This window comes from Macaca nemestrina, chromosome 8 (assembly GCF_043159975.1).
Source record: "Macaca nemestrina isolate mMacNem1 chromosome 8, mMacNem.hap1, whole genome shotgun sequence".
Taxonomy (NCBI): domain Eukaryota; kingdom Metazoa; phylum Chordata; class Mammalia; order Primates; family Cercopithecidae; genus Macaca; species Macaca nemestrina.
In genome coordinates, this window is record NC_092132.1 from 60,461,547 (window position 1) to 60,486,866 (window position 25,320).

Sequence of the window (25,320 nt, forward strand, 5' to 3'; positions counted from 1 at the left end):
TTTGACAACAAATCACATGTTGTTATTATTTTTATTTTCCCCAGCCATTAATACATTATTTGAATGTCCAAAACAAAGAAATATATTTGCATATCACTTAATTTATAAATCAGTTTTAAATACAGTATTTCAACAATAAAGAATCTGAGAATCTGATGATGTACAGCATTTTCCCAAAGTCACGTGATATGCACAGGTAAGAGTTTAGGCTGAAACCTAGATTTTCTTACTTTCAATTCTACACTTTTTATTGTGTCATGCAGCTTCAGTTGATGTGAAAAATATGATCATCAGTTTCAGTTATTTCCTTCACTATGAATTAATGAACCACTGTGTTTAATTCAATAATATTCAGAAAAATAAAAGGAAGGTTTCTGGAAATCTTTATCATGATCACTTCAATGCCTCTTCTCTGCTTCCATCTGTCCCCTTCTTTATATACACATAAATATCCCATAATAAGAAAATGAACAACTGGCCTGAAGTTATAGGACAGGTGATACCCTTGTAACATAATATGTAATACAATTTTTTTAAAGCTAATTTAATATGAAGAGGCTAATTTGCTAGTCTCAGAAATAGTTTTCAAAAGCCAAACTTTAAAGTATTTTGCTAAAATAAATTGCAGCATCTGGTTATCACCCACCCCATAGATGAAATTTCCTAGAACAGGGAATTACATATATATGCATATGTATGTATTCATAATACTTATGCCTACTTACATCTATACCCATTATTTCTATATTTTTTAAAAAGGAAATGAAATGGAGAATGAGTGGATTTTATTCAATAAATATTCATTAAATGCTTACTATCTGCATCTGTTCATCTTGCATTTCATTAGAAGCTGCAAGTATATCATTTAATTTATTCCCAATATGCAAATCAGAATTGTTAAACTTACTTTTGGATTTGAACAGTGAATATTAGAGAAGTTAAGTAATGTGTTTTAGCAGGCTGGGCATAGTGGCTCAGCCTATAATCCCAGTGCTTTGGGAGGCTGAGGCGGGAGAGTTGCTTGAGCCAGGAGTTTGTGATCAGCCTGGGCAACATGATGAGTTCCCTATCTCCACAAAAAATAAGGAAATTAGCCAGGCATGGTGCTATGCGCCTATATTCCTAGCTCTTCAGGAGGCTGAGCTGGGAGGATAGCTTGAGTGCAGGAGTTTGAGGTTACAGTGAGCTATTCAATCGTGCCACTGCATTCCAGCCTGGGTGACAGAGTGATACCCTGTTTCTAAAAAAATTTTTTAAAATATTCTTTAAAAAGATTGCTTTAGCCAAGAGGCAATAATTCAAGTTTAGAGTGGGCTGCCTGACGCCAAAGCCATGGGTATTTAGGTCCTACCCTCCTACCCCCCACTGCCCATCATGAACTTCTCATCATGGTGAACTGCCTCCCTGGTCTCATGGACTCTATAACTAGGGACAGAAAAGAAATATGTAAGTAATTTATTATGATACGTATAACATAAAATACAAAAAATGAGAAATAGTAAAAATCTTCTGTCACTTGATATTAAAATTATCTCCCATTTTTAAATTTTCTGGTCCCCCCTGCCCCCAACCAGATAGTAAGTGCCTGAAAATGAAAGATCACATCAATTTTGTCTATGGAATATCAGTTCCTCAGGGTTCATGTCTATTTCATCAATGGAAAATTAATACCTGTCTGTGTTAGGTGCTGATTAATTGAACTTGTATCAACTATGTGGGCAAAGAGAAAAGATAAATTAGTTTTGATGATAACTGATTGTGAAAATAGTCATAAAAGAATAGTTTTTGAGTTATGACTGAAAAGATACTTTAGATTTCAGCAAGCAAACATGGCCTTCTAAGTAACAGAAGTAGCAGATCTCAAATCACATAACTTGAAAATACACGTCACACTGATTTCTCTTAGACCCTGGAGTGTAGGCCAGAATTTGTCCCCTTGTTTCACCGACTGATGCAACATATTCTGTAACTAATTTTCTCTGAGCTGTAGCATTTTTAAAGATGTGGTTCAAAGTCAACTGTAAAATGTATGACAAAAAGTAAAATGCAAAAAGCAAAAATAATAGCGATGTCACATTTCACAAATGTTTAAGAGTATAATCTGTGCAAAGCATAATCAACTTGAATGAATTTGTAATTGAAAATAGAAAGATTAGATGTCCATACAAATAACTACGACATGAAGCAGAAGAGTGTAAGTTCCATAATAAAAAAACGAACAGCTGGCCTGAAGTTAGAGGATAGGTGATGCCCTTGTAACATAGAGGGGTCTAAACTTGTCCTTATAAGAAGAGGGAATTTATTAGACAAGACACATGAAGAGTAAACAGTGTGAAGACATGGGGATAAGATAGTCATCTACCAGTCATGGAGAGAGGACTGACACAGACCCTTACCTCACAGCAATCAGAAAGAACCAAGCTTTCTGACACTTTGATCTCCAACTTTCAGCCTCCATCATTGTGAGAAAATAAATTTAAAGCCACCCAAACTATGGTACTTTGTTATGACAGCCCTCGCCAACTAATGACACCCATCATACAGATGTCCTAAAATATCATTTTGAGCAGGTAGCACTTTGCTGAGAATTTTTTATCTTGGCCCTGCATGAAATCCAAACCCTTCAATATTCTGCACAGTTTTTCATTATCCTTTTACCCAATTTTATATCTTGTTTAATAATAATGTCCTCAGTTTATTAACTGACATTCCTAGCAATAAATCTTTACTTCAGACTAGCACAGTTTATTATCTATTAAGACTTTTATATTAGCTGACACTGTTCTAAGAGCTCTACATGTGCTAGCTCATTTAATCCTCACAACTCTACAGAGAAGGCAGTAAGATTATCATTCCCATTTTATAGATGAGGAAACTAAGGCACAGCAAGCAAGTACCTTGCCGCAAGACACACATAATAAATGGCTGAGGCACTATTGGATTCTAGGTGCAGCAATTACATGTTCCATGCTCCTACCTGCTATAATAATAAGAGTAGTAGCAATAACCTCATTAACATTACTATGTGCCTAAGCATTTTATATACAGAAGTAGTTCTTACAATAACTATTGGATATACAGTATATTATTTTCAATTTCCAGGTAGAAATTAGAGGTATGTAGGGGTTAAAGGATTTCCCCAAGGCCACCATGGTAGTATACTGTGAAACAGACTCCACTCCAAGCAATCTGACAGGAAAGCCTCTGTTCTCCACCCAGATCCTGTCTCCCAGAAAGCAAGTATCTTTCATTCTACCTTTCTGAATGCACCGGCTCTTCTAAACTCAATTCAAAATTCTCTGTTAAGCCTTCTCTAACCTTTCCGGCTGATAGTACTTTCTCTCTTTAAAAATCTCTAAAACAGAATATACTTTGCCTAGGATAATGGATGGGAATGTTTAATGATATGTTGCTGAGTATTAATATTATTTCTCTGGTTGATGCTTTATCTCTGTATTTCAATCACATACTTTTGAGGGGAAGAACCCAACATAAAGCCTTCTTAGCATTGGGGATAAATTCTCAATTTTAACTTTAATTGAACTGTCTTTAATTTCCTGTTAGATGTTTCAGGGCATTTATATTAGTTTGTCACCTATTCTGTCACTGAAAGTGCATTGACAAGTCCCTAAAGGCATTCAAACTTACCAGAGTCTTTCTTGTTAGACATTAGAATTTAAATTAATTCTTTAAAGAAATTGATATCAAATATTTTTTTCCAGAGGGCATCAATTTTTCCACTAAGAAACTATAGCTAAAGCTCACTGATATTCATGTTTTCTCTTTCGTAAAATACTAATCTGCAATATCATATTTTCTTTATTTTATGACTCTATGATGTCAGGACAGGACAAGTTGATTATAGTTTTAGTTCAATTTGATTTGAAATGGGACAGAAATACCTAGTGGCAATCTATTTAAAGCAATCCACTTTAAATGCTTATCAGTATTCATTTTTGGTAAATTATCACATTAATATATTTTTCTTTATATAGTTTTCTCCTTAGCAGAATTCAGTCATATTACAAATTCTGAAATAAGAAATGACAAATTATCCAAGCTATAACATTAATTTCCTCTTCTGAACTTGCCAAACCATTAAATGCTGGAAACAGCTATTAATAAAAGAGTGAGATATATACCTCAGTAAATATTTATTCAGATTCTATCAATATTAACATAGTCTATTTTAAACTTCACTGATACTTTTCATTTGTGATTTGAGTTTGAAACTTTTGTTATTTCCAGAAACCAACCTAATTATAAAAAGTACTATAAATTTAATGAATATTTATACATGCACGTATATATTTTATGTACATATATGTACCCATAATATAATCTGCCAATATGCTCCTAAAAAGAATATTAAATCATGATTCTAGTTATGCTTCCCAGTGACTTATAGATACATTTTTATGTTTCACTAAAGTAACACTAATTAACAGTTAAGTTTTGTGACTTGAGCTCTAAATGTATAGAAATATATGAAATGAATAGAATTGATCAATCTGTTGTCTTGCTGTAATAACAGGGAGCTGGCATCACGCTCAAGTACACCATGGCTGCCCCTTGTTTCTGGGTAATCTCTGATGTGACTGACCATGACATTGACTACTACACAGAAGCTCTGCTGCAGGGCTGGCTTGGAGGAGGCCCAGGAGCCCCTCTTCTCTACTATGTAAACCAGGCCCGTCAAGCTCCCCGACTCAAGTATCTTATTGGGGTTGCACCTATAGCCTGTGGCTTGCCTGTCTCTCGGCAGTAATCCCTTGGAGCTGTCTTATTGATGCTGGAAGCCACATGACTATTCTACCTCCAAGCTTAGATTTAATCCTTAGGATAAATCTTTTAAAGTGATTTTCCCCAGTGTTTTATATGAAATATTTCCTTTTGATTTAACTTCAATATAATAAAGATACAGCACTTAAAAACCTTAAGTAAAATTAACATAATTATAATATGCTGAATAGATTTTAAATGATCATTTGTCTTGATTGTCCTTACAAAATCTTTTTACCACATAATTTATCTTTCTACCTATTGCTTATCTATATCTTTCCAGCGTAACAGAGATATTGTAGGATGCACAGTTCCAAAGAATGATTGCTGCAAAAAAGTAAAACACACCACATTTCTTTCAAAGCATCTCTAGTTTGTATTTAGTAGTCCAATTTTCAGATTTAGCCTTTTCTCAAGACTGTCACATCTTACACACACACACAAAAAAAAAAAAAAAAAAAGAAAGAAAAGATGAAATTAAACCTCATGTGTGATTTACCATTGGATTTAAGGATAAATTCTTATGTTACATGTTGTAATGGTTACAAACTGTAAAGTCTCTTCACATTATTTCTCCAAGTAGCTGACTTTGGCAATTTGTCTTTCTATAAAAATCCCTTCATTGTTTATTTTTTCCAATGTAAGAAACAAGTCATTGAAATTTTCAACACTTGGAGACTTTTTGAGAGAGAGAAACTTGTGTATACTCCACATTGGGGTGACCTAACCTCCAACGAGTTGCTGCAGAAACTCCTTTTTTTGTTACTAAGACTCAAAAAGGAATTCATATTTACCTATCTACAGAATAGATACATGGATACATAATTACATAGAAATCCATAAATCTATGAATGTGCTATTGAAGTTATCTTAGGTCCACAAAGTTTGTTGAGTATAATAAACTTTAGCCTTTTCAGAAGCATCAGTACCTTCCTGCATCTTGAACTGCGTTTTGTAAAAACAAAGTATTTCAATAGTGATTCTTTCTTAGTATAGTGTTGAAATAAAAGGCAGTGTTCTACAGTAAATAGCCTATGGGCATAAGAACTAAGAGACCTAGGTTCTAGTTCTGGCTCTACTATATCAATTAGCTATATGACTTTCTGTGTTTACTCATCAATAAAACTGGGATAATAGTATTTGCCTTACTTGTCTTAAATGGTTGGGATGCAGAGTAAATCCAAGTCTCTGCAGTGGCTTATCAAGCTGCATTGGAACTTGCCCTGTGTCTAACTCTCTGACCTGATCCCCAGCCAGACTTTCCCTCACTGGCTCAGCTCTGTTGCAGTCACACTGGCTTCCTTATTGTTCCTTGACTATTCAACTTAAGGTCTCTGCACTGACCAATTTTTCTCCACAGAATGCTCTGTCTCTGACAGCTTCAAGCTCACTTTCTCTTTTCCTCACATCCTTTAGGTTTCCACTCAAATGTCACTTCAATCAATGAAATATAGTGTTCCCAACTTTCTCTATGTGTTTATTCTTTTACCTATTGATCAGTTCATTATTTGTTCACTTTCTGATAAAGGGCAATCTCAAGGAATATGGGAAATTTTGTTATCCTTAGGAATAACAACAAATAAATTTTTTTTCTGAATCACTCCACATAAAAATTTAGCAGTGTGTTTAGTTGGAAAGTTTGTATCGCTGCTTTTTACTAATTAATGTGAAACTATGCAAATATTATTTTACTTTTTATGACATTAAATATATTTTCAGATACATATATCTCATAATAATTTATCACTGTATGGTAAATTATGCTTTTAACATTTCTATAGTTTGCCTCTCTTAATTGCTCAAATATTCAAACCATGAACTAATTTTGTATAATGCTTCTCTGAAAAGACAGTTTATGCACTCCCTTTGGAAGTAAATTGATTTCTTCATTAAAAGCAACATATTATGTTTCAGGACTTTAATATGTCACAAGCTAAGCTGAGAGCACAGTGTTATTTGCTCTGATAAAATACTTTTCAAATTGGTCCTGGGTTTTTGTTAGACATGTTTGTGTTTGTCTCCCCTACTGCAACACAGTATGGTGGAAAGCAGAGACCATTTCTTATCCATTTTATGATTTTCTAATACTTTATACATAGCAGGCCCTTCATAACTATCTGGTTAATTTATTGAATATAGGCATTCATGCAATGATAGTTAACCACCCCCTTCTTTAAGGAGAAATAAAATGAAGGACCTTACTTACATTTAGAGCCTGTTGACCCACTGGCAGTAGATCTCGATCCACCTTTCATGGAAAAGACTCCTTTCCCCCTGCGAGTCGTCGTGACTGCCACTCTGGGACGCTTCAGTGGAATTACTGCACGGGGAGGTGGAGGCACACGCCCGTGGTAATCAAATAACCTTTACAAAACACAAATGGGACTGAGAATTGGTTTGATACCCGAGAATTCTATCAAATATGTGAAATGATTAACAGAATAGCCCCGTAGAAAATTTCAATAAATGTTTTCTTTCTGCTGTTGTTCTCTAATATTCAGATGCAGGTATTATTTGGCAGATTTAATTTTCACTAAGAAAATGGAATGCTAATATAGTCTATGCTTTCTGGACTTTCGAGTGTGACCTCCAAGAGGAACTCATTTGTAAGGTATGAAAGGACTAGGAGCTTTGCTCCAACAGTACCATGCAATTGTTGAAATTATGCTGACCTTCATCCCTAAATATACTTCTTTGCTTGATAAAACAGATTTACACTTCTTATGAACAGAAATATTCCTCTTACACGTCAAACACTTATTAGCACATTCGTTTAAAAGAGGAAAGGATCTTGCAGAACGGGAACAAAGAAATAAAATTACTGGTCAAACAATAAACAGCCCAGCAAGATAAAAAGTAAAACCAGCTTAAAGAAAACAGCTATGAGAGACAAATCAATATGGTGCTTCAGCTCACTCTAAGAATCTTTTCAGTAACAAAAGGCTCCTCTGATTGCAGACAAAAGGAGACAGTTTGAATGACATGGAGCTAGCATGAGGACAAAACTTTGTTGACTGCTTATGGTGGGAAGTATTTATCAAGATATCTTTTAATTATTCTGACCATTTGCTAGATGTGCAAATTGAGACTAGAGATGTTTTTATAGTTAGATATTACAAGCATATTTAACAAAAAATCATAAAACTTAAAACCTTTGCTGAAAAGTGAAAAATGATATTCACCACAATCAATGAATTTCCATTAAACAAAGTATAAGGGTTAACTCATTTATAAAAATATGTAATTCATAGATTCAAAAGCTTCATATTATTTATATTGCATCCACATATACAACAATTTTTTATATGACAGAACATTTGAGTAACCTAAAAGGTCAATGAAAAAATACTGGGATACATTTACTCATTTTCATGACTATTTTCCAGTGAACCAGACATGTAAGTACATTATTCACTATAAAGAAAATAGCATTATTGACTTAGAATTATAATTGTTACATATTTTATTGTGACAGAATAAAATATTGGATTACATTCTTATAATTACTTTAAAACAGTCAATAAAAACAATCTAATATGGAAGTCAGAAATGAGAAACTAGAATGGGAAGAAAATAAAAAAAATTTCTATAATAGGTTAATTGATAAAATTACATCTTGTTTATACATACAGATGAAAATGTGATAATCTCTTTTTAGGAAATAATATATGAAATATAATAAAAGTTAAGATAGATCGGTTTCCAAATATTCATTTAGAGACATTTAAAACTATTATACTATGGGGTGGGGGAAGTGCAAAAAGCACTATTAAACAAAATTTAAAGCAAAATTCCTTAGTACTAAGAATATTTCCTACATTAGAGACTTAGGGTATTCAAAAACGATTTAGAACATGCTGGGGAAAAACTAAGAGATATCTGGAAAAGAAAAGAAATGAAATGAGACAGAGTTCAAGAGAGGTGCCATCTTCTGTGAATAAGCAAAGTCCATTAGAGCTGAAGAACAGCTAGCAAAGAATAGGTCATGGATGTCAACACATAATAGTTTACTTCAAAGAGCACAGGCAGGATGAGGCTGAAAAGGGTTATGAATATCATCTATATCACTAGGGGCTTGAGAATCAAAAGGGTCAGCTAGACCTGCCCCTCATTTCAATCACAAAACAAGGTCTACATTAGTTATTTATAAGTTGAATTCACAGAGCACCTTAAGTCAGTGAACCAAAATACAAAGGCACTTTGCATGAGCTATAACACCCAAAACTATTGAGCGAAAAGAAAATGTGGCAATTGACTGATCTCTTCTAGAGTAGAAGTTGCTATTTGAAATGAAAGGCAAGCTCTTTTAGCAGGACCATTTCCCTAGGACACCAATGTGCAGTTTTACAGGTTCATTAAACAAGCCAATCTATAAATTGGGTTAAGAAAATCTCTAAAACACAATCAAAATATATAATGATGTAGGAGTTCTATAGTAAAAACACAGGCCAAGTAAAGTTCACTACATTCACTGCTACTTTAATTGCAATGTAATTTAATACTATGTTTATAGGGAAGGAAAATGTTTATCGATATTTCTATTGCTTCCCCCAGCCAAGGATTACCAAACCTCCAACGGTGGCATGGCCTGATCTTATGCTGAGAAAGAGCCATACTTGCTCACTGTATTTATGATATGCTTTTAGTATGGGGCATACATTTTAGTAATCTACATAGTATATTACTAAACAACTTTCCTTTGGTATAAATTCCTATGGTGAGTGGCTGGTTCTCTGAATATTTTGGTGAACTACTTCAAAGGAAAATGACTAGTTTTCTTTACTCTCTCTTTTGGTTTTTTGAGACAGAGTGTCACTCTGTCACCCAGGCTGGAGTCCAGCAGTGTGATCTCATGACAACCTCTGACTCCTGGGCTCAAGCAATTCTCCCATCTCAGCCTCCCAAGTAGTTGGGACTACTGCATGCCATTGCGCCCGGCTAAAGTTTTTTGTATTTTTTGTAGAGATAGCATTTTGTCGTATTGCCCAGGCTGCTCTCGAACTCTTGGACTGAAGTGATCTGCTCAACTTGGGCTCCTAAAGTACTGGGATTATAGGCATAAGCCACCAAGCCTGGCTGGATGACTTGCACCAACGAATCAAATAACGTTTTACTGATTCTTTGGTAAAACTTTGATGGGAAGTTGGGCAGCATCAGACTTAAATATTTTAATGTGATAGGTCATTCACAAAACAAAATTGGGAATGGGTGAGGCAGGAGAATAGGGTCTGGAGGCAGGGAACCTAAGGCTGTTTCATGCTGACTTCCTGGACATAAACAAAAAGGAAAACCCCACTTTTCCATGCCCAAGTAACAAAAGGACCAGAGTCTACTCCCTTGGCACCCCTCCTCATCCCACCACCTTTTTCTGAATGGCTGATGAAAAATTGAAAGTACCTCTGATTGGTCCCCTTCCACAACCAATCAGGCTGCTCGTGGGCAAAGTCTTCATTTGCATAGGGTATACATTTGTAACTTCACTTCAGCCTCTGATTGGTCCCCTTACACAACCAATCAGACTGACCGTAGGCCACTACTTAATATACGTAGGGTGTACTCCAAGCAACCGATGGGGAAACCTGTAGAGGGTATGTAAACCCCAGAAAATTCGGTCACCAGACTCTTGAGCCCTTACACTCAGTTGGCTCCCACCCTGTGGAGTGTACTTTCATTTTCCATAAATCTCTGCTTTTGTTACTTCATTCTTTCCTTCCTTTGTTTATGCATTTTGCCCAATTATTTGTTCAAGAACCTGGACATCCTCCACCAGTAACATGGGCTAACATGAGGGCATAATTTTTAATTTTACAACTTTTAATGGAGCTGAAATCTTTCTTAATTTGCATTGGGCACTCTTGAGTTAATTAGAAATAAAAGGAAGGAAGACTGGATGTTGTCCTAATGTACAAAAACGTAACAAGACAAGGATAGAAAGAGGGGAATACTTTCTGGGATTGCAAGACGGGATACAGGGGTTCTTCAAAATGCAGAGGGAAGTAGGTGAAAGGCAGGCCAAGAAAGGCATTCTCATCAGAATTCTGTCCACAGTAAATCAAAGAAATTTTGCCTTTATCAAATATTAGATTGGCAAATAGTATTGAGACTAAGGAACTAGTTCATTTAAGATTATAGACTGACAGTAGAAATGGTAATCCAGCAGAAATAAATGGAATCTAAATCTCCAGGCTAGTTAAAAGCTTTAATTTTTTTCCTTCCTCTTGTTTTTCTTGTTCCTTACCCTTTTGGAGTTATATTTCCTCTCCTTTCCTTTAATAGTCCTTAATTTTCCCTAATATTTCTTGGTCAGGATAATTTTCTCCCAAATACTTACTCATCAAATAGATAATGGTTTCTAATGAAGCCAAACATATAATAATAATTCTTTCCTCAAGGTCTATTTTACAGTGAAAACTCTAAAACACCTGCTGTCAAGTAATAAATTTTAAAAATTCAGTCCAATTTTAATAAAACCAATTCATGAAGACAATTTGAGAATTTAATTTCTTCATTTAATAAATGTTTCTATTTTCTAGGTACCCTTTTCTTATTTTGCCTTTTAATGCTTTAAATAATATCTGACATATGTAACTTTATTACCTAGCAAAAGCTAAAAACTGGTAATATGAATTTTAATATTAGTTTATTTGATAAAATAGACATAACTTTTCTCTAGGAAGAATAAGGACATTTGATTTCATCCACTATTCTTAAACGGTAATTGTTTTTGGACAGAGGCAATTTTAAAACTAAGTGCCTTTTGGATAAAGGCATATTAACACAGCAAATAAACATAATTTTAATTATCTTTTAAAAATAAAGAGCTTGTTATTAAGCTTTAAAAATAATAAAGTAACATTTTGGAAAAAAAGTACATAAAAAAACTATAAAACTCTGTCAGACCTCAGAACAACTACTATAATCCTTTAATCTTTTTTCTATAAGCTTCCATATTTTTCACATAATTGAAAACATAATATATGTACAGTCATGTATTCTAGCTCGTTCTCTTTGGTTTATATTAAAAACATTTCTCAGGCCTGTTAAATGGTCTTCTTAATATTTATTTTAATGGCTGTGGTGCATTTTCTCAGGTAGATACACCACATTCTAATAAATCATTACCTGATGGCTAAACTTCTGACTTGATACTTACATTTTCCTGTCAACAAACGTGGTTTCAAACACAAGAAAAGAAACTGGAAATGTAATATATGTGTAGTATTTTACTACTGAATATTAAATTTTCATTTTAGATTAGTAGTAACTTTAAACATTTCCTGGTATTTACCTGTTTCTAAATTGCCCTCATGAAAACAATTCTTCCTTTTCTCTACTCATGAATCAAAACTTATAGTTACTAAGTAGTTGATGCTAACAAAAATATTTGGTCTTCCCTAGGGGGCTAAATTTTCTGGGCTGCGCAGAGGCAAAACCTGAGAACAAGTTTAGGGCCATATTCTCACCAGGACCTTTCAGTAGACCTACAAAGACCAATAACAAGACGACCAGAGAAGATCTTGCTCCATGTCTTGATTCAACCTCCAGACTTCCTTTTCATGATGCTTCACTTTGACAGATGTCTATGAAACCAAAGTAAGGTGCCTTTTCATTTCTAAGAAGGGATACATTTGAAATCTATACAAATAATTCTTATAGGCTGGTAGTATATCTGTTCCCTGTACTGTTTAAACTACTCAGAATTCACAAACTCTGCCTATAATTTCTACTCTGACTTCAAATGTCTTTGGTTACAATTGAATCAGAAAATAATTTTAAAAGACACACTTCACCCGAGACCAATAAATGAGTAAATTTCATTGCTCTTTTTTGTTATTAAATTTTCCAAGGTTTTCTGTGACGTTTTCTCCTTGGATCACATGGAAATGCTTCTTGAACATGCTTTTAAAAGCAAGTTGATTGCAATCTTGAATGATCTCTTTGGCAATATTTTGATTCTAATATAATCTTTGTAACATTTTGTATACAGCTTTGTGTAATTAAAAAGTTAACAAATTCAAAAGGTTGTTGTGGGGTTATAAGCCACTAAAATGACTTTCTCATTGAAGTCTTATAATTCTGTAAAGTCAGTAGTGTTAAGCCATTTTGCCCATGAAGGAAACTGGCCAAAAAAAAAGAGGTGACTTTTCCAAGCTTACCCAGTCAACACATGTGCATCTAGACCTGAAATTCACATCTTCTAACTCCAAATAATACCATTGGTCAAGTGTACCATGCTGTTATTTTCAAACATTTCAAATGGAATACCATACTACCAGAGGATAATTCAAATTAGCATAACAAAACAGACATTGTTTCTTGTTAATGTTTTCCAATATTCATGAATATATATTGTGCTTTCTAATCAATGATCTGAAACAACTGTAACTTAGTGTTCTTTCATTAACTGCAAATCTAGTAGCTTCTTGGATCCATTAACACAAAGTCAAAATGGTTCCAGAACTGAACAATGCCTATTTTGGAACATTTAAAATGTATACGTGTTTTTTTATAAAGGTGAAACACCTGTGGCATTTGTTTTTTCTCTGTTAATAAAAGTCTGCTTATCACTGGAAATTATAAACTGATCAGTGCTCTTCCTAATGTTACTGAAAAACGAGGTTGGATTTAGACAGCCAACATTGCAGAAGGTAAAAACCTTTCCTAGGGAGATTAAATATAATTTTAGGTATACATCTCCTTTTACTTGACTTGTTAGGGTATAAATACTTATGTTTAATGTATTAACATACAATGTCCTACATTCAGAGTCATACATGAACCTTTAAAAGAAAATGCCATTCAGTGCTGTAAACTATTGGGCAATGCTTTGTGTAAAAGAGAAAGATAAGAATTTAGAATAACCACTCATCTACTCTTTAATGATACTCTTACTGATCTCTGAAACCATGAATAGACAGGTCAATGAATCACAGTAAGGTGAAATATTTTGTAAAGTTTTCTAAGGTAAAACTACCTAAGGGTTGGAAACCCTCAGTCACATTAGAGTCTCCAAACCTGGCAGAAATAGAATGACAATATAATGGGGACATACGTCAGTTATTAAGCTATTGTTTTTTGGTTTCAGACCTACCCTTTGCCACAGATAGGGTTGGAACTCTGAAAACCACACTTCTGGAGGTGAGGGTTAGGGTTAGGGTTGGTTTTGGGAAGCTAGCTCTCTGCTGGGTTCAGCCAATAAAGGACCTAAGAAAGACTGCAGGACTGGAGCAAGAAAAAGGGACTTGCTCCTTGTTTTGGTTTTTATTTGTGTTTTGGCTCCCTGCTCTTTTCAGCATTCCCCCAATCTAGTTTCTTCACCCTGACAACACAACAATTCATTCCAGTAGCAGCAGCAGAATCCGGTCTGAGTAATTTTGCAACACTTGGAGAACAGCCACTCCACGCTCCCTCAAAGACCCCAGCACCTGTCAGCCCATATCCCCGTCTCAGAAATTTGGGTGTCAGCACCACAGGTTCTCCCTGTGGACTCAGACACAGCAGCACCATCTGAACATAATCTCCTATGCATAGTTTCAGCTCTGGTAGGCTCTTTTTCTACAGCAATTTCTGAGATCCCAAATCTTCCTTGGTTTCCCCAGTCCTAGAGGTGGTAGCAGCTTCCTGCAGTTGCTAACTCTAGTATACCATAGTGTTGTCTTTTTGCGTTTTCAGTTCTTCAATACCAAGTTAACGAGTTTCTATATGCAATTATCCCTGTTAAACAAAAGTAGTGTAATTTCTGTTTTTGAGACCTAAACAAGCAGCATGGGGTTAACAGAAACAGCTGAGCGCTCTCTGCAGGTAAGTGTGATCAGCTGTAGCTGGAATGCTTTGGGGAATAGGAGAGGGAAAACTGGGAAAACAGAATAATCCAGAGAAGTCCCAAATAAACTACTATGGAAGAAAAACTGACCAACCAGTTTGTTTCTCAGTTTTATAGACACTGCTGTATGAATGTCAATATGAGAAATACATCTACCATTGTTGTTTTTTTCTTTTTCTTTCTTTCTTTTTTTTTTTTTAAGACAGAATTTCGCTCTGTCGCCCAGGTTGGAGTGCAGTGGCACAATCTTGGCTCACTGCAACCTCCGCCTCCTGGGTTCAAGCAATTCTCCTGCCTCAGCCTCCTGAGTAGCTGGGATTACGGGCGCTCACCACCACACCTGGCTAATTTTTGTATTTTTAGTAGAGACAGGGTTTCACCATGTTGGCTAGGCTGGTCTCAAACTCCTGACTGCAGGTGATCCGTCCGCCTCAGCCTCCCAAAGTGCTGGGATCAAGCGTGAGCCACCGCGCCTGGCCCCATTATTGTTAATGGTTACTGTTAACTGTTAATACTAGCTAATATTGATTAAGCACTAAAAATATACCAGGCATAATGCTGACCATTATAATATGTTACCTCATTTAATTCTTAGAATGATTTCATGAGTTAGGAATTAATTTCATGCTTACCTACCAGAGGACGTAACAGATTTTGTGATATTAACTAACTTGCCCAAGTTTGCACCTCTACTAAAAAAGAGAGAAAACACACACACAAATGCAAGAAGACTGTAACTTATGAGAAATGACTGTGGATTAGTAGTGACTCTGTAAGCTATGTATCTTATCCAGCCTTGCCATTCTGTTTTTATTTCATGGTATTCTATGTTTATAGGGAACTCTTGAGTATATCCACTAGTGGCAGATGCTTATGTCTTTCTTAGCCAAGTGCCAAAAATGGAAAATAAACTAATGAGAGCACAGACTGCTCAGACAGTCTGTTAACAATACAACCATACTGATCTACTGCACACTTATATGCCAAACAAATTGTACACAAAACAAATAAATGATTTTGAAAGTTGTTCATACTGAAGCTAAGTTCTTGTATAGTAGAGAGTCACCTGAAAGTGACAGCCTCTCTAATTATTTGACTATTTAAGGCCCTTGTTCTTTGGCAAGTAAGATGGATACATCAATCATCCATCTATCTATCTATCTATCTATCATCTATCTCCATCCATCTATCACCTATGTAATCTAATGATTTTATTGAGCTATCATTTCTAAATAAAATGCAAATCCAGGCTTCCTTTTAAAGATGAGAAAACTGAAAACCTGACTCGCCTAAAGTTATAAGGCTAGTTACCATGTCAGAGGCATTCAAACCAGAGCGACTCCATCTTGAGTGAGGGCTAGGAAGAATGAGGCTGGGACTTGCTGGGCTGCATTTCCAGGAGATTAGGTATTCCTAGCTTCTAGAAGTTTATGGTTAAGGGAACAGATTAATAATGTTTACTAAACAGACCCAGGCCCATGAATGTCCTGATATCTCCACATCTTGAGAACAAAAGCATTCCTAATTTTGCTTTAAAGATAATCATATCGAGTCTTGCAAAATATAGTAATTAGAAAAATTAATCCTTTATCACAAACTTTGTGGTAGAGCACACCTCCCCATGGTTTTTGTTGTTGTTGTTATCCTATGGATAAACAAGCATTGTACCTAGGGCGGGTGCATTCTTCCTCTTACTTTTGGGAATAGCCTACTCTGTCTATGGAGTAGCTATAGTTTCACCACCTTTCTTAATAAACCTGCTTTTGCTTTGCGCCGTGGACTCGCCCTGAATTAATTCTTGCAAGATGCAAGAACCCTCTCTTGGGGTCTGAATTGGGACCCCTTTCCAGTAAGAGCCAGAACTTGGATCTCTTACTGTGTCGATAAAACTCCATGTTAGGTGGAAATTCTTTAAATGTGTAGGAAGTCACATGATAGAAAATAAAAGATGCTAAAATGGTTTTATATAGACAGAGTATAAGACAATGTACTTTATTCGTAGCAAGTGAAAAAAAGCTATAGTATGAAATATCTTTAAACTTATCAAAAACTAACATTTTCAAATAGTATAAAAACAGTCTAGATATCCTTCCTTAATAGTAAATGGGATTATTTTAATGCTGCCAGATGTTTATATCACGTTTAGAATAAGTTATTATAGGCTTCTTAATATTTAAAATAAATATATTTTATAGAAATTATAAAATGTTTTGAAAAATCATTCTTAAACATGATTTTTTTTGTCAGAAAAGGATAACTAGTGAAATAAGGTGCTTAATTCAGTAGTGTGAGCATAGCAGCAATGCAGTTACAGTTGTGGGTCTGATTCCCAGGGAGGAATCGGCATAGCTCCATAGGCTGATATTACCCACCCCGTTGTGCATATTCACATAGTTGGTTATTGAATCTAAATTGAATACCTAGATTATGATCATAGTTCTGTCACTAATTAGCTGGGTGACCTTGGAAAAATGGCTGTGTCTCTAAATCTAAGGAGATGAATTAATAACACAGAGTATCCACTATGTGTATGGTTTACTGATAGTCCCCAAGGATACAAAGATAAGCAAAACTGATAATATGTTACCTCATTAGGCAGGGGAAGGCAGACAGACATGAATCAAACACCGCAGAAAATAAATATAGCAATATAAATTAGGAGAGGTGCTGTGAAGTAACAGTGCTGGGTGCTGAGAGAGGGGAACAGAGGAACCTAATTTAATCTGTGAGGGATGTTCGTGCTGAGATCTGAAAGATGAGGAGTCAAGTGAACCAGATGGTGGAGGGAGGTATGAGGAGATGGAACAACACAGAGAAAGGACCTGAGGCCGGAAGAACTTCTTGTGGAACTTACAAAGGGCTCTAGAGGCTGGAGCAGAGAGAATAAGACTCTTTAAAGGATCACAGTTTCTTCCTCTTTAAAACATCTATTGAAAACTTTTTTCTAAGTTTGCATCTTTATACAGTACCTAAGAGTTTTTTTTGGTGTTTGCATAATACTTAAAGGCTTAAAATATATTTACCTCATTTTTTTGATCCAATAATCTATCTATAGTTGATCCTCATCTCTGATATGCATACATTATTACCAATGTATGCATATCAGAGTTACCAATATTAGTTAAATAACACCAGTTCTCCGACAACACAAATTTTAGTTACTACAACATATAAACAGTAAGTAATTTAATAAAGTCCAAACTTTGCTTATAGCTTTTCCACAAATAAATACATAAATAATAAATGCGCATGATAATAACAATGGTCACCAATCACATTCCTTCTTTCAAAGTCTGTCAATGATTTTTTTGCTGTTCATTGATTATTCACTTCACTTGCTTGTTTCAGATCATTAATTGTAATGCTTCCTTATCTCAGTGATAAAACATGTGGCATTTTACAAAATTGAATAATCAAAAGAAAGAATTGATCAACAAAGATGAAAATGCAGCAAAGAATCTAAGAGTGGTAATACTAGAAGTGAAACTCAAATAAAATGTAAATGAAATTACAGAAGAAATAGCTCACTACAGGGATGTTGATACTTTTCCACTCAAGAGACTCTAGGTATGGAGTCAGAGGAACTTAGTAAAGGGAAACTTATCGACATAAGTGAGGAAAGTGGATGTGATGTGATGAAACACATAAAGCTATGAAGGGGAAGTGACCCTGGCAAGAGAATCACACATTGAAAGAACTCTCAGAGATAGTTCACAACACTGATAGAATGTCAAAGCTAATTCAGCTTTAGAAAGGAGTATCCAACAAGGCATAAAACAGATGCCTACTCCGTATCCTGTCCTGAGTTAGGAAATGAGAAGGTATGCACTGTTTCCACTCCTTCTGATAAGTGTTCTTTACAAAGAACTAAAACACCTTAATTCTTAATATTTTTATTGTTTTAAATTATAGTATACTAAATAACAATTAGCTTTACTATAGTTTCCTATTAATTTATAAAGAAGAGAATAAAAGTTGTTAATGTTTTGACAAACATGTTTAAGGTCATGAGACAATCCTGTTTCTTCCTCATTGCATGGTTTCATCTTGCATCATCACCTTTATGGCCTCCTATTGTCCTGCGAAGCAGGAACGATCTGTAAATTTTACGGACTCTACCCAATATAGCATTTTCAATGTTTTATTATGTACTTTAGAAGGTTGCAGTTATTTTTCTGAGCTTTCAAACTCGATCTTGAAGGATTCTAAATCAACAAATGACTTGGAAAATGATATTAGTTAATTAAATCTTTAGGATTTTATCTAAATATTAGACACCAAATCTTAGGTTTGAGCACCTCCAAAGTCCTAAAATTCCACGATCCACTGTACTCAAGTAAGTATAATGAAAATAGAAAAATCTGTATATTTTGTTGGGATTTAGTATTTTATTTTTAACTATAAAATATTGTTTTAAATACCATACTCAAGATCACCCATGAATAAAATGTACAAAATGGTTAAAAGATAATTTAAATCATAGGAAAACAAGGATGAAAAATTCACATACCGGTTGTAGAAATCATCTCTGTAGTAATCATAGTCAAAGACATAACCGCTAAAGAGGGAAACAAAAAAATCAGTTGGCATTTGTTTCAATGACATTAATTTTACTATTAACTTATGATGTTATAGCATAAAAGTTGTTACTTTTAAAATATTTATTTTTCAATGTAATTATGTATCCAAAGGACCTTCCAAGATAATGTCCAATTTGATATGTCATGCCAAATTATTACATGTTTGACAATGTAGAGACTGATAATGGTTTGTGTGGTTTGGAATGAAGATAAGAACAGGTAGCAAAATAAATACTTTAAAACTTTTAATTAGCTATGAATGAAGACCATAGTTTTTCATCTCAGACAAGATATCATATAGTTGTCCTTTCTTTCTGAGGTAATATAATTATCCCTTCTTCCTAAGGTATGTACAATGAGGCTACATAATGAACAAAAGGTATTGAAATAAGATAAATGGAAAGGTTTAGTAACCCATTCGTTATAGAAATGACAAACAGAAATGTAGTTCCTTGGAAATTCAGCATTTTTTAATTCTAAAAACTATGGATTCAATACTTTAAACAGAGAAAAATTAGAAAAATAACTGTGGCTGTCTTACCAACAATACCTTAATATTTTAGTATATTTAAACATGAATTAGTAAATGCATTTCAGTGATAAGGGTATTATGACTAAGCTCCCTAAAGGAATATATTTTAAAAAGTCACCTCCATCCACTTGCCTTGTTGTTTGAATTTATGAAGCACTTTATATGCATTTTAAATACAGTCATCAAAACAACTCTGTTGGACAGCATAACCCGAAGAAACTAAGGTGCAATAGACCTAAGGGACTTGCTCAAATTTGCATTCCTACTAGGTGACATTGCTGAGATTTAAGGGAAAGTTTCCTGATTTCACAAGTGGGGTCGTTTTCACAATCACTCGCACACTCCCCAACCTGGAAGAAGTCTTACTGTGATGATGAATGGAGTAACTGTACCACAGGGGAGTAATTTAAAAAAAATTTTACTTACTCATTTTCTTTTTATTGTGGCAAAACATACATAACTCCAAATTTACTATCCTAATCATTTTAAAGTTTATGATTCAATGGCATTAAGTACATTCACAAAATTGTGCGTTGTCACTATCCATTTCAACAACCTTATCATCAACCTAAACAGAAACTTTGTACTCATTAAACAATAACTGCCCATTCCTGCCTCTCCAGACTCTGTCATTAACACAAATACAAATCGTACAATCACAGTCATACAATATTTGTACTTTTGTGTTTGCCTTATTTTACTTAGCATATTTTCAAAGTTCATCCATGTAGTATGTATCAGAATTTCATTCCTTTTTAAGTATGAACAATATTCCATTAGGGTGAGATATACACACACACACACACACATATATATATATATATATAGGTGCCCATCTCCCAAGACTTTCCACTAAACTACTAAACAAAGAAATTAGAAAACTCCCAAATTAACAATCTAATACAGTACTTGGAGGAATTAGGAAAACGAGAGCAAATTAACCCCAAAGTTAGCAGAAGAAAAAAAAATTGCCAAAAGTGAAGCAGAACTGAATGAAACCAAGATGCGAAAATCTACGCAAAAGATCAATAAAACCAAAAGTTGGCTCTCTAAATGAATAAACAAGATCCATAGACTGTTAACTAAATTAACAAATAAAAAGAGATCTAAACAAACACAATTAGAGGTGACAAAGATAACATTACAGTCAATCCCACAGAAATACAAAAGATCCTCAGAAACTATTATGAAGACCCCTATGTACACAAAATAGGAAATATGGAGAAAATGGATAAATTCCTTGAAACACACAACCTCTCATAATTGAACCAGAAAAAACTGAAAACCTGAACAGATCAATAAAAAGTTCTGAAATGGGATCTGTAATACAAAAACCTATCAACCAATAAAAGCTCACGATCCGTTGTATTCACAGCTGAATTCTACCAGACAAATAAAGAAGAGTTGTTACCAATCCTACTGAAACTATTCCAAAAAAATCAAGGTGGAGAGACTTCTCTCTAACTCACTCCATGAAGCCAGCATCATCCTAACACCAAAACCGGCAAAGAAAAATAATACACAAAAATTGGTAGCATTTCTATATACCAATAACATTTAAACTGAGAGCCACATCAAGAGTGCAATCACATTCATGCTAGTCACAGACAAAAATAAAATACCTAGGAATCAATTTAACCAAGGAGGTGAAAGATCAAGGAGAACTACAAAACATTGCTCAAAGAAATCACAACATAAAATATAGAAAAACACTTCTTGTTCATGGATTGGAAGACTCAGCATCATTAAAATGGCCATGCTACCCCCATGCGATTTACAGATGCAATGCTATTCCTTTCAAATTACCAACATTGTTTTTTAAAGAACTAGAAGAAACTATTGAAAATTCATAGGGAACAACAACAACAACAAAAGAAACTGAATAGCCAAAGCAATCCTAAGCAAAAAGAACAAAGCAAGAGGCATCACATTATCCAACTTCAAACTATACTACAAGGCTACAGTAACCAAAAAGCATGGTCCTGGCACAAAAATAGACAATAGACCAACGGAACAGGATAGAAAACCCAGAAATAAAGTCATACACCTACAGCCATCTAATCTTTGAAAAATTCAACAAAACTAAGCAATAAGGAAAGGACTCCCTAGTCAATAGTGCTGTGATAGCTGGCTGATATGCAGAAGAATAAAGCTAGATCCTGACCTTTCACCATGTACAAAAATTGACTCAAGATGGATTGAATTTTTTTTTTTTTTTTTGAGACGGAGTCTCGCTCTGTCTCTCAGGCTGGAGTGCAGTGGTGTGATCTTGGCTCTGCGTCCTGGGTTCATGCCATTCTCCTGCCTCAGCCTCCTGAGTAGCTGGGACTACAGGCGTCCACCACCACACCCGGCTGCTATTTTGCATTTTTCAGTAGAGATGGGGTTTCACTGTGTTAGCCAGGATGGTCTCGATCTTCTGACCTTGTGATCCACCCGCCTCGGCTTCCCAAAGTGCTGGGATTACAGGTGTGAGCCACCGCGCCTGGCTGATGGATTGAATATTTAAACAAAATACTCCAAAATATGAAAATCTTAGAAGAAAACCTAGGAAATACTCTACTTGATATTGGCTACGTTTTCAAAAGCAATTGCAATGAAATAAAAAATTGACAAGTAGTACCTAATTAAACTCAAGAACTTCTGCACAGCAAAACTATGAAAGAAGTAAACAGACAGCCTGCAGCATGGGGGAAAATATTCACAAACTGTGCATCTAATAGAGGTCTAATATCCAGAATCTGTAGGAACTGAAATAAATTATCAAGCAAAAAAACCAAATAACCCCACTAAAAAGAAGTCAAAAGACATGAACAGACACTTCTTAAAAGATGACATACAGGCTGACAACAAACATACGAATAAATGGTCATCATCACTAATCATTAGAGAAATGCAAAACAAAACCATAATCTCACACCAGTCAGAATGACTTTTGTTAAAAAATCAAAAAACAACAACAGGTGGAGAGGATGCAAAGAAAAGGGAATGGTTGCTAATTCCAATAAATATATTTGAGTATTTACTGTGTAGCAGAAATAGTGCTAGACATATTTGATGCATTCAATAGTTATTGATTGAGGGGACAATCATTTTCATAGAATAGAAGTTCTCAGTATTTTCAGATGTAACTAAATAAGCTCACAAAGGAAATATGTGACTAAATTGTTTTTATAATTTTTTTCGGAGACTCTTTTTTATGCTGTAATCTCAGACAGCAGAATTTAATTGCAAGAAAAAAATATGACACACTTATCAATTATAAAGGTGTTATTAATATAGATGACCGTAATGATTTCTGTTTATATGTCTTATACCTTCAGTAAATACTTCAATGATTGAAAAGCCTTCTGGAATTGTAAAAGTACACAAGAAAAGAAAGTTCATTTTTATTTTTTTTTCCAGTTGCTGCATAAATTATCTCGTCCAACCTGCTTATTTTTTGTTCAGTCCTGACTGCTAAGATGTATTTACAAGAACCAGTTATAGCTAAGTATTCTGAATTGTTTGATTCTCAAGTTCCACTGCCTGCCATCATAAACTCAATTTTACCTGTCAAAGTTAAAAATAAAATGAAATGCACAAACAGACCTGTCTTGGTAATCATGTCAAGCCTGCTTTTGTCTTAATGGTTTGGGCTTTTAGCAGAAATGTCATGGCAGTATTTGGCTCAGGTCATAAGCTATAAAATCAAGCTGGATTTCCAAGAAAGAGAAAGATATTCAAAGAGATTCAAAGATCACACCAGGGCAAGTCTGATTAATGGCAGCTATTGTTTCCTCAGTGTTCCTGTCCCCCTTCTCAGTCCTTTTTTTGCGGGAGAGGGTCTCTTTTTCTCTCTTTCCAGATTCTATCTTTCATAAAAATCCCCTTTTTCTTTCTGAGTGAACCTCTATTTGAAATCAACCACCAAAAGATGGCATTGTGAGGAGCCATACTCGGTTTTTTAAGGTATTTTATGTATCTTAGAACTGTATTGCCAAGAAGAATTGGTTTTTCAGTTAAGAAAAATCCCTGCCCCACACCCCTTTTCTCTCTCATGAACTGAGGGTGGTACTGTGATCCTTATGGGATGATCTATTTTAGAGAACTTTTGCAACTCTCACTTTAATAGTTTAGTGTGACAATTTGGTTCTTAGGTAACTGAAAACAAAAATGATAGTAAATTAGATGTTTAGGGCACTGTCTAGGATGAAACTCAACCAAGGAAATGCTGAGGTTTTTGTTGCTTGGAAGCATAACCAGTGGCTTACGGCAGGTATCTGACCTAGAAAAATAAAATGATGGTTTTGAATGTTTAGTGAAAATAAATATTTCGTACTGTTTATTTAAAAATCTGGCACACTTTTATTAATTTTATCCTACTTCTCAGTGTGTCCTTAATCATTCACATTCACATTCTCTCAAAATGTAATGGGGAATCAGAATTGCTAAAGTAATTGCTTAGAGCCATACATCCACACTGTTTCTTTTATTACTGAAGATTGAATGAGGACCAAGTAACTTTCCTGAAATTTCATTTGAACTTTTTCATTTATAGAAGAATCACAACTCATTGGGTTTTACAATATATGTAATCAATTTTTATCTAATCCCTTTGAATTCATAAAGCCAGTTTCATATGAGTAGGCTAATACACAAAGTATTTCTTTTTATTTTCCTTCACCAAACTTCATTAAAATATAATCTTAAGAATATTAATAAATTCCCTAGCACAAGTAGGAAATATTTTAATGTTTTCTTAGCAAACATCTTGCCAATAATAACTACTACTAGAGCCTTCTCAATTGCTATAACTGGCTTCCTATATTAGGTTGAGTAATCAATTATTGAGTTCTTATTTGTAAGTCAGCTACAATACTACGAGTTGTAAATAATTATATCAGTAGAACATGACTTCTAACCTCAAGGAATTTCAATCAGTATAAGAGATTAGACAAATACACAGATGAAAGTAAGTTGAGACAGAATTTGGTAACTGTCAATCAGAAATAACTTCTATGAGAGTTTATAAGCAGGGGAAATAGGATGTGGTGAGTGAGACACTGGGATCAAACATGGCTTCATGAAAGAGCTGGCATTTGAAATGGACCTTGCAAAGAGTAGGGATTTGACAAGTCAATGTTCAAAAGGTAGGTCTTTCTAGATGATCAAGAAACCTGGTGGTAGAAAAATGTGGAACAAGTATGGACAATATGTTTTATGGAGATTATTCTCTCTCTTGGCACAGCTATTCTTCAGAATACCCATGGTTAGTTCTAGAAGTCATGAGTGCAGAAGATATAATGTAAAAATAATGTAGTATACAATTCAGCTAACTGGCTGAATTTCCAAAGCATACTTCCCTTTGGATAGGTGAAATCAGAAGTATCCTTAGATATATTTACAGGATCCTGCTTCTAATTCATCATAAAATGTTGGTGTAGGTTTCTAGTTGTCAGAGTATCTAAAGTTAAATTTACAAAGTTTGCCAATATAATATTGTGAACAAAAATCTGTTCATTCCACTTTAAGGAATACATATAAATTTGTACATTTACTTTGGTGTATGTCACCAATACATATGCACACATATATACAAAATTCCAAAACAGTGAAATAAG

General features: G+C 34.6%; 1 protein-coding gene across 21 annotated transcripts in view; it reads right to left on the bottom strand.

The window, feature by feature from the left end:
* Positions 1-25,320, bottom strand: part of LOC105477129 (RALY RNA binding protein like) — a 733,794-nt gene that overhangs the window by 52,528 nt on the left and 655,946 nt on the right. For all 21 annotated transcript variants that reach the window (XM_071068042.1, XM_011733504.2, XM_071068041.1 and 18 more), the window contains 2 exons: positions 19,116-19,163; positions 6,989-7,146 (listed from right to left, as the gene is read on the bottom strand). In XM_071068042.1, the coding sequence (XP_070924143.1) occupies positions 6,989-7,146; positions 19,116-19,163 (206 nt within the window). The remainder of the gene's footprint in view (positions 1-6,988; positions 7,147-19,115; positions 19,164-25,320) is intronic.